The 13,558-nt window shown below is 45.9% G+C and overlaps 1 protein-coding gene across 1 annotated transcript in view; it reads right to left on the reverse strand.

Annotated features, from left to right (window-relative positions):
- Positions 1 to 9,094: 9,094 nt before the first annotated feature.
- LOC140367904 (uncharacterized) overlaps positions 9,095 to 13,558 on the reverse strand; it is a 64,451-nt gene continuing 59,987 nt past the window's right edge. The window contains exons 14-18 of the mRNA XM_072454680.1: positions 11,526 to 11,609; positions 11,287 to 11,405; positions 10,156 to 10,264; positions 9,576 to 9,739; positions 9,095 to 9,489 (exon numbers count right to left, since the gene is read on the reverse strand). Coding sequence (XP_072310781.1) covers positions 9,378 to 9,489; positions 9,576 to 9,739; positions 10,156 to 10,264; positions 11,287 to 11,405; positions 11,526 to 11,609 — 588 coding nt within the window. The 3' untranslated portion in view covers positions 9,095 to 9,377. The remainder of the gene's footprint in view (positions 9,490 to 9,575; positions 9,740 to 10,155; positions 10,265 to 11,286; positions 11,406 to 11,525; positions 11,610 to 13,558) is intronic.

Consider the following 13,558-nt stretch of genomic DNA (forward strand, 5'->3'; position numbering starts at 1 on the left):
GTCATAATGAGTCATAATAAGTCATAAAGAGTCATAATGAGTCATAAAGAGTCATAATAAGTCATAAAGAGTCATAATAAGTCATAATGAGTCATAATAAGTCATAATAAGTCATAATGAGTCATAATAAGTCATAAAGAGTCATAATGAGTCATAATAAATCATAATGAGTCATAATAAGTCATAATAAGTCATAATGAGTCATAATAAGTCATAATGAGTCATAATAAGTCATAAAGAGTCATAATAAGTCATAATAAGTCATAATGAGTCATAATAAGTCATAATGAGTCATAATAAGTCATAAAGAGTCATAATAAGTCATAATAAGTCATAATGAGTCATAATGAGTCATAATGAGTCATAATGAGTCATAATAAGTCATAATGAGTCATAATAAGTCATAATGAGTCATAATAAGTCATAAAGAGTCATAATGAGTCATAATAAATCATAATGAGTCATAATAAGTCATAATAAGTCATAATGAGTCATAATAAGTCATAATGAGTCATAATAAGTCATAAAGAGTCATAATAAGTCATAATGAGTCATAATAAGTCATAAAGAGTCATAATAAGTCATAATAAGTCATAATGAGTCATAATAAGTCATAATGAGTCATAATAAGTCATAAAGAGTCATAATAAGTCATAATGAGTCATAATGAGTCATAATGAGTCATAATGAGTCATAATAAGTCATAATGAGTCATAATAAGTCATAATGAGTCATAATAAGTCATAATGAGTCATAATAAGTCATAATAAGTCATAATGAGTCATAATAAGTCATAAAGAGTCATAATGAGTCATAATAAATCATAATGAGTCATAATAAGTCATAATGAGTCATAATAAGTCATAATGAGTCATAATAAGTCATAATAAGTCATAATGAGTCATAATAAGTCATAAAGAGTCATAATGAGTCATAATAAATCATAATGAGTCATAATAAGTCATAATGAGTCATAATAAGTCATAATAAGTCATAATGAGTCATAATAAGTCATAAAGAGTCATAATGAGTCATAATAAGTCATAAAGAGTCATAATAAGTCATAAAGAGTCATAATAAGTCATAATGAGTCATAATAAGTCATAAAGAGTCATAATGAGTCATAATAAATCATAATGAGTCATAATAAGTCATAATGAGTCATAATAAGTCATAATAAATCATAATAAGTCATAATAAGTCATAATGAGTCATAATGAGTCATAATGAGTCATAATAAATCATAATAAGTCATAATGAGTCATAATAAGTCATAAAGAGTCATAATGAGTCATAATAAATCATAATAAGTCATAATAAGTCATAATGAGTCATAATAAGTCATAATGAGTCATAATAAGTCATAATAAATCATAATAAGTCATAATAAGTCATAATGAGTCATAATGAGTCATAATAAGTCATAATAAGTCATAATGAGTCATAATAAGTCATAAAGAGTCATAATGAGTCATAATAAATCATAATAAGTCATAATAAGTCATAATGAGTCATAATAAGTCATAATGAGTCATAATAAGTCATAATAAGTCATAATGAGTCATAATAAGTCATAATGAGTCATAATAAGTCATAAAGAGTCATAATAAGTCATAATGAGTCATAATAAGTCATAAAGAGTCATAATAAGTCATAATGAGTCATAATAAGTCATAATAAGTCATAATGAGTCATAATAAGTCATAAAGAGTCATAATGAGTCATAATAAATCATAATGAGTCATAATAAGTCATAATAAGTCATAATGAGTCATAATAAGTCATAATGAGTCATAATAAGTCATAAAGAGTCATAATAAGTCATAATGAGTCATAATAAGTCATAAAGAGTCATAATAAGTCATAATAAGTCATAATGAGTCATAATAAGTCATAATGAGTCATAATGAGTCATAATGAGTCATAATAAGTCATAATGAGTCATAATAAGTCATAAAGAGTCATAATGAGTCATAATAAATCATAATGAGTCATAATAAGTCATAATGAGTCATAATAAGTCATAATGAGTCATAATAAGTCATAATAAGTCATAATGAGTCATAATAAGTCATAAAGAGTCATAATGAGTCATAATAAATCATAATGAGTCATAATAAGTCATAATGAGTCATAATAAGTCATAATGAGTCATAATAAGTCATAAAGAGTCATAATAAGTCATAATGAGTCATAATAAGTCATAATGAGTCATAATAAGTCATAAAGAGTCATAATGAGTCATAATAAATCATAATGAGTCATAATAAGTCATAATGAGTCATAATAAGTCATAATAAGTCATAATGAGTCATAATAAGTCATAAAGAGTCATAATGAGTCATAATAAGTCATAAAGAGTCATAATAAGTCATAATAAGTCATAATGAGTCATAATAAGTCATAATGAGTCATAATAAGTCATAAAGAGTCATAATAAGTCATAATGAGTCATAATGAGTCATAATGAGTCATAATGAGTCATAATAAGTCATAATGAGTCATAATAAGTCATAAAGAGTCATAATGAGTCATAATAAATCATAATAAGTCATAATAAGTCATAATGAGTCATAATAAGTCATAATGAGTCATAATAAGTCATAATAAGTCATAATGAGTCATAATAAGTCATAAAGAGTCATAATAAGTCATAATAAGTCATAATGAGTCATAATAAGTCATAATGAGTCATAATAAGTCATAAAGAGTCATAATGAGTCATAATAAGTCATAAAGAGTCATAATAAGTCATAAAGAGTCATAATAAGTCATAATGAGTCATAATAAGTCATAAAGAGTCATAATGAGTCATAATAAATCATAATGAGTCATAATAAGTCATAATGAGTCATAATAAGTCATAATAAATCATAATAAGTCATAATAAGTCATAATGAGTCATAATGAGTCATAATAAGTCATAATAAGTCATAATGAGTCATAATAAGTCATAAAGAGTCATAATGAGTCATAATAAATCATAATAAGTCATAATAAGTCATAATGAGTCATAATAAGTCATAATGAGTCATAATAAGTCATAATAAGTCATAATGAGTCATAATAAGTCATAATGAGTCATAATAAGTCATAAAGAGTCATAATAAGTCATAAAGAGTCATAATAAGTCATAATGAGTCATAATAAGTCATAAAGAGTCATAATAAGTCATAATGAGTCATAATAAGTCATAATAAGTCATAATGAGTCATAATAAGTCATAAAGAGTCATAATGAGTCATAATAAATCATAATGAGTCATAATAAGTCATAATAAGTCATAATGAGTCATAATAAGTCATAATGAGTCATAATAAGTCATAAAGAGTCATAATAAGTCATAATGAGTCATAATAAGTCATAATGAGTCATAATAAGTCATAATAAGTCATAATGAGTCATAATAAGTCATAAAGAGTCATAATGAGTCATAATAAATCATAATGAGTCATAATAAGTCATAATAAGTCATAATGAGTCATAATAAGTCATAATGAGTCATAATAAGTCATAAAGAGTCATAATAAGTCATAAAGAGTCATAATAAGTCATAATAAGTCATAATGAGTCATAATAAGTCATAATGAGTCATAATAAGTCATAAAGAGTCATAATAAGTCATAATAAGTCATAATGAGTCATAATGAGTCATAATGAGTCATAATGAGTCATAATAAGTCATAATGAGTCATAATAAGTCATAAAGAGTCATAATGACTTATGACCTCTACTGTTAGACAGGTGCTTGGTCCCCTCTGCTGTGAGACAGGTGCTTGGTCCTCTCTACTGTGAGACAGGTGCTTGGTCCTCTCTGCTGTGAGACAGGTGCTTGGTCCTCTCTGCTGTGAGACAGGTGCTTGGTCCCCTCTGCTGTGAGACAGGTGCTTGGTCCCCTATGCTGTGAGACAGGTGCTTGGTCCCCTCTGCTGTGAGACAGGTGCTTTATGTTATGCCTCAAATCAACTTTTTTATTTACTATTTATTTTAAAATCATCATTAGACTATTTTATGGCCTGTTTTATGTCTCACACACAAAATGTATTTTATTGTGAAAGGGTGAAGGAAGTAGTGGAGGCTGAAGGTGTTCAATTCATCCATCCATCCATTTTCTGCTGCTTTATCCTGGGCCGGGTCGCGGGGGCAGCAGTCTGAGCAGGGACTCCCAGACTTCCTCCTCCCCAGACACTTCCTCTAACTCCTCCGGGGGGATCCAGAGGCGTTCCCAGGCCAGCCGAGAGACATAGTCTCTCCAGCGTGTCCTGGTTCTTCCCCGGGGCCTCTTCCCGGTGGGACATGCCCGGAACACCTCCCGAGGGAGGCGCCCAAGAGGCTCCGGAACAGATGCCCGAGCCACCTTAGCTGGAGGGGCAGCGGCTCTACTCCGAGCTCCCCCCGGAGGAAACTCATTTCGACCGCTTGTATCCGCGATCTTGTTCTTTCGGTCACTACCCAAAGCTCATGACCATAGGTGAGGTCAGAACGTAGAGCGACCGGTAAATTGAGAGCTTTGCCTTTTGACTCAGCTCCCTCTTTACCACAACAGTCGATGCAGCGACTGCATCACTGCAGCCGCTGCACCGATCCAACTGTCAATCTCACGCTCCATCCTTCACTCACTCGTGAACAAGACCCCGAGATACTTGAACTCCTCCACTTGGGGCAAGGACCCCCCACCCACCTGGAGAAGGCAAGCCACCTTTTTCCGGTCGAGAACCATGGCCTCGGATTTGGAGCTGATTCTCATCCCAGACGCTTCACACTCGGCTCAAACCGTCCCAGTGCAGCTGCAGGTCCGGGTTTGATGGAGCCATCAGGACAACATCGTCTGTAAACAGCAGGGATGAGATCCTGCGGTCCCCAAACCGGACACCCTCCGACCCCTGACCACACCTTTAGACCCCTGACCACACCTTCCGACCCCTGACCACACCCTCCGACCCCTGACTGTGCCTAGAAATTCTGTCCATAAAAACTATGAACAGAACCGGTGACAAAGGGCAGCCCTGAGGAGTCCCACATGCACTGGGAACAGGTCTGACTTACTGCTGTGAACACAACTCCTGCTCCGGTCATACAGGGACCAGACAGCCCTGAGCAAAGGGCCCCGGGCCCTGGACCCCGTACTCCCGGAGCACCCCCCAAAGGACACCCCGAGGGACACGGTCGAAAACCTTCTCCAGATCCACAAAGCACATGTGACTGGTTGGGAAAACTCCCATGAACCCTCGAGCACCCGATGGAGGGTATAGAGCTGGTCCAGTGTTCCACGACCGGGACCAAAACCGCTCTGCTCCTCCTGAATCCGAGGTTCGACTATCAGTCGGATTCTCCTCTCCAGGACCTGGAATAGACCTTACCCGGGAGGCTGAGGAGTGTGATCCCTCTGTAGTTGGAACACACCCTCCGGTCCCCCTTCTTGAACAGAGGGACCACCACCCCGGTCTGCCAGTCCAGAGGCACGGTCCCCGACCGCCACGTGATGTTGCAGAGACGTGTCAACCAAGACAGTCCTACAACATCCAGATACTTTAGGTACTCAGGGCGGATCTCATCCACCCCCGGAGCCCTGCCACCGAGGAGTTTGCGAACAACCTCAGTGACTTCAGCTTGGGTGATGGATGAGCCAGCTTCCGAGTCCCCGGTCTCTACTTCCTCTTCGGAAGACGTGACTGAGGAATTAAGGAGGTCCTCAAAGTATTCCTTCCACCGTCCGACGACATCCCCAGTCGAGTTCAGCAGACCTCCACCCGCATCGTAAACGGTGTTGGTGAGGCACTGCTTCCCCCTCCTGAGGGACGGGCGGTTTGCCAGAATTTCTTTGGTTCAATTCAATTCAATTTATTTTTGTAAGGCCCAAAATCACAACAACAGTTTCCTCTGAGGCGACAGTGAGAAATGAATCAAGCAATGTCTGTGGGGACGAGGGACGATGTCCCAGAGTCCTCTGTCCTTAGACCCTCCTTCTGTCCTTAGACCCTCCTTCTGTCCTTAGACCCTCCTTCTGTCCTTAGACCCTCCTTCTGTCCTCAGACCCTCCTTCTGTCCTTAGACCCTCCTTCTGTCCTTAGACCCTCCTTCTGTCCTTACACCCTAACCCTCTCTCAGACGTGAGTGAGACTGGAGCTGGAGCCACTCTTCAGACAGATGAGGGACCGTCCACACAGGGCAGGGACCACTTCACCAGGAGAGGGACATCTGTGTCCACAGGTCCTCAGGAGTGAGACAAAGAAAAAGAAGGCGGTGAACAGTTTGCAAGTGGAATTCAAATGTAAATATAGTTTGATAGAATAAGTCAGAAGAAGAGGACAGAGTTGCTCTTAGGGCAGTGGAGCATGTGAAGGGGGAGTGGCATGTGCACAGGGGAGTGGCATGTGCACGGGGGAGTGGCATGTGAAGAGGGAGTGGCATGAGCACGGGGGAGTGGCATGAGCACGGGGGAGTGGCATGAGCACGGGGGAGTGGCATGAGCACTTCCGTCCATGAGTTCTCAAATCGCCGAAAAATCGTCCATTGCGCCTTTAAGAGTGTTTTTTAAACTTCCTATAATCTGTCCTTTTCCTCTGGATCTACTGCAGTGGAACTACCACATGTCCCTGTGGGACAACATGTCCCACATGTCCCTGTGGGACATTAAAGGAATATATTATATTATCTGATCTTATCTCATCTTATAAGTGAGTGATATCACAAGATCCTACAAATGGTTAGAAAGAGCCGGTCTGAAGGACAGAGGCCCTGATCTACCACACCAGACAAGACCCAAGGTGTAGGCTGTGCAAAGGGCCCTGAGACCATCCCACTCATCACTGCAGGTGCAGATGCTGCAGGGACCTCAGACATGGAGCTCCATCACCAGGAACTGACATAGTGTAAGAAACATCTGTGCAGAGCACGAGCTGAAGACCCCAAGGACAAAGTGGAAACACCTCCAAAGGTGGAAAACGACTGAGCCAAGGTCCTCTGGGACTTCCAGATACAGACAGACCACACACACACACACACACACAAACACAAACACACACACACACACACACAAACACAAACACACACACACAACACACACACAAAAGAATGTTATTCCTTTATTATTTTTTTTATTATTTTTTATTCAACATTTCATTATTCCAAATATATTCTGCTTAAAACAAACTATTCCGTACCACAATTATAGGCCCCAATTCAGTTTTTTATCTAATTGTAATAATGAGCTTTTAATAAACACGGGTTTAAAAATGATTATATATATATATATATATATATATATATATATATATATATATATATATATAAATATATATATATATAATTATTATTATTATCTGAGAGTCAGATTTGAAGGAAACAGCTGAAAACGTGGACACTGCACAACACACTTTGTGTAGGATCTGAGGGGCCAGAGGAGTCAGAACCCCTCCCCTTATGGCTTAAACCCCTCCCCTTATGGCTTAACCTCCCCCCTTATGGCTTAAACCCCTCCCCTTATGGCTTAACCCCTCCCCTTATGGCTTAACCCCTCCCCTTATGGCTGAAACCCCTCCCCTTATGGCTTAACCCCTCCCCTTATGGCTTAAACCCCTCCCCTTATGGTTTAACCTCCCCCCTTATGGCTTAAACCCCTCCCCTTATGGCTGAAACCCCTCCCCTTATGGCTTAACCCCTCCCCTTATGGCTTAACTCCTCCCCTTATGGCTTAAACCCCTCCCCTTATGGCTTAAACCCCTCCCCTTATGGCTTAAACCCCTCTCATCATGGCAGACCAGTGTTTCCTTCAGAACTGACAGCATTGAAGCTTCTGTTGTCATGGACACTCTGCCATAAATAAAGACGACTGCGAAAGTCTCAAACTACAACACAAACATTATTTACATCACCAGTGTTTATTTAAGAAGTCAGAGAAAAAGCCCTTGTTCCAGCACAAGCTCAAGCATCGCACCCACAACCTGCTGAAGGTCAGAGATGAAGGACAAACGCTGGGACGCGGCTCATGGGAGACGCTCATGGGAGACGCTCATGGGAGACGGCTCATGGGAGACGGCTCATGGGAGACGCTCATGGGAGACGCTCATGGGACGCGGCTCATGGGAGACGGCTCATGGGAGACGCTCATGGGACGCGGCTCATGGGAGACGCTCATGGGAGACGGCTCATGGGAGACGCTCATGGGAGACGGCTCATGGGAGACGCTCATGGGACGCGGCTCATGGGAGACGCTCATGGGACGCGGCTCATGGGAGACGGCTCATGGGACGCGGCTCATGGGAGACGCTCATGGGAGACGCTCATGGGAGACGCTCATGGGAGTCGGCTCATGGGACGCGGCTCATGGGAGACGGCTCATGGGACGCGGCTCATGGGAGACGGCTCATGGGACGCGGCTCATGGGAGACGCTCATGGGACGCGGCTCATGGGAGACGCTCATGGGAGACGCTCATGGGAGACGGCTCATGGGAGACGCTCATGGGACGCGGCTCATGGGAGACGCTCATGGGAGACGGCTCATGGGAGACGCTCATGGGAGACGCTCATGGGACGCGGCTCATGGGAGACGCTCATGGGAGACGCTCATGGGAGACGCTCATGGGAGACGCTCACGGGACGCGGCTCATGGGAGACGCTCACGGGACGCGGCTCATGGGAGACGCTCATGGGAGACGGCTCATGGGAGACGCTCATGGGAGACGCTCATGGGAGTCGGCTCATGGGAGACGCTCATGGGAGACGCTCACGGGACGCGGCTCATGGGAGACGCTCATGGGAGACGGCTCATGGGAGACGCTCATGGGAGACGCTCATGGGAGTCGGCTCATGGGAGACGCTCATGGGACGCGGCTCATGGGAGACGCTCATGGGAGACGGCTCATGGGAGACGCTCATGGGAGACGCTCATGGGAGTCGGCTCATGGGACGCGGCTCATGGGAGACGGCTCACGGGACGCGGCTCATGGGAGACGCTCATGGGAGACGCTCATGGGAGTCGGCTCATGGGAGACGCTCATGGGACGCGGCTCATGGGAGACGCTCATGGGAGACGGCTCATGGGAGACGCTCATGGGAGACGCTCATGGGAGTCGGCTCATGGGACGCGGCTCATGGGAGACGGCTCATGGGACGCGGCTCATGGGAGACGGCTCATGGGAGACGGCTCATGGGAGACGCTCATGGGAGACGCTCATGGGAGTCGGCTCATGGGACGCGGCTCATGGGAGACGGCTCATGGGACGCGGCTCATGGGAGACGCTCATGGGACGCGGCTCATGGGACGCGGCTCATGGGACGCGGCTCATGGGACACGGCTCATGGGACACGGCTCTATGGACAGTATGGACAGAACATCCGGCGTACAAGAGGTTTTAGAACATTCTTTTCAAACGCTCTAGACTTTGGTGACTGTTTCTGTTTTGGACTGATCGTCCTCCTCGTCGTCGATGCTCAGGTCCAGATGCAGGTTGTCCAGGGTTTGGCGCATGGTCAGAGCCTCCTTACGCCTGCAGAACACAGAGAAACACATACAAATATTACACCAGGGATAGTAATGCTAATGCTAATGCTAGATAACAGCAGTGGCATGTACTTGGCCTGGAGCTGCTGGTCCACGAGCTGCCTCTGGAGGCGCTCTCGGGCCTCGCGCTCCTCGCCCAGCTCTCTCTGAGCGAAGCGGCACTGCGCCTCCTTCCTGCTGGCCTCCTCCTCCGCCTCGTTCAACTGTCTCTTCAGAGTCCGAATCCTCTGCGTCATCTACGACCAACAAAACATTCAGAAACGGTTCTTTCAAATACAACCTGCTTGTGTTCCTTTGAGGACCTTTAGATCCGAGGGATAAATCTCATGAGTCGATGTTATCGTTTTAAATGAAGATCAAAGAGGAATGATCTGAAGCACATGTACGTACGGCTCATGTCTGTGTCTGAAGCACATGTATGTACGGCTCATGTCTGTGTCTGAAGCACATGTATGTACGGCTCATGTTTGTGTCCTCTGATCTCAGTATGACTCAGGATGAATCAGGATGAATCAGGATGAATCAGGATGACTCAGGATGAATCAGGATGAATCAGGATGAATCAGGATGAATCAGGATGAATCAGGATGAATCAGGATGACTCAGGATGACTCAGGATGACTCAGGATGAATCAGAATGAATCAGGATTACCAGCTCCTTCTGCTCGGCGGAGATGCGGTGATCTTCCTCCAGCTGGTCCGTCACTTCTGTGATTTTCCGCTCCAGTTTACTGATGGTGTTGGTCAGGACTCCTTTATTTCTGCTCAAAAAACAAGGAACAATTCACTGACCGCTCACTGACCACTTCTCCGTCTCAGACTTGGACAAAACAGCCCAGTGCAGGATAAACCACGTTTACCTGAAGTGTGATTCTAAATGTTCTAGAACATTACGAGATCGTTCTAAAGATGATGAAACCAGAAGGTTTTGTGACTGATTCATTTTTGACAAACGTGCCATTGTCGGCGAGGCACAAAGTTCTACCTTTAGACTCACGGCGGGTGCAGCGAGGGGCGGGTGCTGTGAGGGGCGGGTGCAGCGAGGGGCGGGTGCAACGAGGGGCGGGTGCAGCGAGGGGCGGGTGCTGTGAGGGGCGGGTGCAGCGAGGGGCGGGTGCAGCGAGGGGCGGGTGCAGCGAGGGGCAGGTGCTGTGAGGGGCGGGTGCAACGAGGGGCGGGTGCAGCGAGGGGCGGGTGCAGCGAGGGGCAGGTGCTGTGAGGGGCAGGTGCTCTGAGGGGCGGGTGCAGCAAGGTGGAGGATGCAGCGAGGGGCGGGTGTAGCGAGGGGCAGGTGCTGCGAGGGGCGGGTGCAGCAAGGGGGCAGGTGCAGCCAGGGGCGGGTGCTGCCAGGGGCGGGTGCTTCCAGGGGCGGGTGCTGCCAGGGGCGGGTGCTACCAGGGCTGGGTGTTGCCACAGGCGGGTGTTGCCAGGGGCGGGTGCTGCCAGAGGCGGGTGCTGCCAGGGGCGGGTGCTGCCAGAGGCGGGTGCTGCCAGGGGCGGGTGCTACCAGGGCTGGGTGTTGCCACAGGCGGGTGCTGCCAGGGACGGGTGCTGCCAGAGGCGGGTGCTGCCAGGGGCGGGTGCTGCCAGAGGCGGGTGCTGCCAGGGGCGGGTGCGGGTGCTGCCAGGGGCGGGTGCTACCAGGGCTGGGTGTTGCCACAGGCGGGTGTTGCCAGGGGCGGGTGCTGCCAGGGACGGGTGCTGCCAGAGGCGGGTGCTGCCAGGGGCGGGTGCTGCCAGAGGCGGGTGCGGGTGCTGCCAGGGGCGGGTTAGGGTCACTGACCTTTCCTCTGATCTCAGGCTGTTCTCCAACTCTTTGACTCTAGATTCAGTTCTGGAGATGACGTCCTCCTGGAGTCTGGAGCTCTGAAGCTCCTCCAGCTCCAGGCGCAGCTCTCGCACCTGCAACACAACAGCCTTGACCACAACAGCCTTGACCACAACAGCCTTGACCACAACAGCCTTGACCACAACAGCCTTGACCACAGCAGCCTTGACCACAGTGATCACAGTGATACTGACCTGTCGCTCCAGCGTGACCTTGTCCATTTCCAGTTGTTCGCTCAGATCCTTTTGCTGAATGAACTTGAGTTGAAGTTGTTCCACCTGAACAAAGAGTTACAGGGTCAGGAATATGGACATGGTGAGGACATAAGTGGACATGGTGAGGACATAAGTGGACATGGTGAGGACATAAGTGGACATGGTGGGTAAGAGCCCAGTGTAATGTCCAGCAGCTTGAGACGTCCAGCACATGTATGTATGTATTTACTGTCGTAAAGGACACTGCTGTAAAGGACACTGCCGTAAAGGACACTGCCGTAAAGGACACAGCCGTAAAGGACACTGTTGTAAAGGACGCTGCTGTAAAGGACGCTGCCGAAAAGGACACTGCTTTAAAGGACACTGCCGTAAAGGACACTGCCGTAAAGGACACAGCCGTAAAGGACACTGCCGTAAAGGACACTGCCGAAAAGGACACTGCTTTAAAGGACACTGCCGTAAAGGACACTGCCGTAAAGGACACAGCCGTAAAGGACACTGCCGTAAAGGACACTGCCGTAAAGGACACTGCTGTAAAGGACACTGCCGTAAAGGACACTGCTGTAAAGGACGCTGCTGTAAAGGACGCTGCTGTAAAGGACACTGCTGTAAAGGACACTGCTGTAAAGGACACTGCTGTAAAGGACACTGCCGAAAAGGACACTGCTTTAAAGGACACTGCCGTAAAGGACACTGCCGTAAAGGACACAGCCGTAAAGGACACTGCCGTAAAGGACACTGCCGTAAAGGACACTGCCGTAAAGGACACTGCCGTAAAGGACACTGCCGTAAAGGACACTGTTGTAAAGGACACTGCCGTAAAGGACACTGTTGTAAAGGACACTGCTGTAAAGGACACTGCCGTAAACGACACTGTTGTAAAGGACACTGCCATAAAGGACACTGTTGTAAAGGACACTGTTGTAAAGGACACTGCCGTAAAGGACACTGTTGTAAAGGACACTGCCGTAAAGGACACTGTTGTAAAGGACACTGCCGAAAAGGACACTGCTTTGAAGGACACTGCCGTAAAGGACACTGCCGTAAAGGACACTGCTGTAAAGGACACTGCTGTAAAGGACACTGCCGAAAAGGACACTGCTTTAAAGGACACTGCCGTAAAGGACACTGCCGTAAAGGACACAGCCGTAAAGGACACTGCCGTAAAGGACACTGCCGTAAAGGACACTGCCGTAAAGGACACTGCCGTAAAGGACACTGTTGTAAAGGACACTGTTGTAAAGGACACTGCCGTAAAGGACACTGTTGTAAAGGACACTGCTGTAAAGGACACTGTTGTAAAGGACACTGCCATAAAGGACACTGTTGTAAAGGACACTGTTGTAAAGGACACTGCCGTAAAGGACACTGTTGTAAAGGACACTGCCGTAAAGGACACTGTTGTAAAGGACACTGCCGAAAAGGACACTGCTTTGAAGGACACTGCCGTAAAGGACACTGCCGTAAAGGACACTGCCGTAAAGGACACAGCCGTAAAGGACACTGCCGTAAAGGACACTGCTGTAAAGGACACTGCCGAAAAGGACACTGCTTTAAAGGACACTGCCGTAAAGGACACAGCCGTAAAGGACACTGCCGTAAAGGACACTGCCGTAAAGGACACTGCCGTAAAGGACACTGCCGTAAAGGACGCTGCCGGAAAGGACGCTGCTGTAAAGGACGCTGCTGTAAAGGACACTGCCGAAAAGGACACTGCTTTAAAGGACACTGCCGTAAAGGACACTGCCGTAAAGGACAGAGCCGTAAAGGACACTGCCGTAAAGGACACTGCCGTAAAGGACACTGTTGTAAAGGACACTGCTGTAAAGGACACTGCTGTAAAGGACACTGCTGTAAAGGACACTGTTGTAAAGGACACTGCCGTAAAGGACACTGTTGTAAAGGACACTGCTGTAAAGGACACTGCTGTAAAGGACACTGTTGTAAAGGACACTGCTGTAAAGGACACTGCTGTAAAGGACACTGTTGTAAAGGACACTGCCATAAAGGAC

Source organism: Eucyclogobius newberryi, unplaced genomic scaffold (assembly GCF_026437365.1).
Source record: "Eucyclogobius newberryi isolate DKJ021-1_F unplaced genomic scaffold, fEucNew1.0.hap1 SCAF_2, whole genome shotgun sequence".
NCBI classification, from domain to species: Eukaryota; Metazoa; Chordata; class Actinopteri; order Gobiiformes; family Gobiidae; genus Eucyclogobius; species Eucyclogobius newberryi.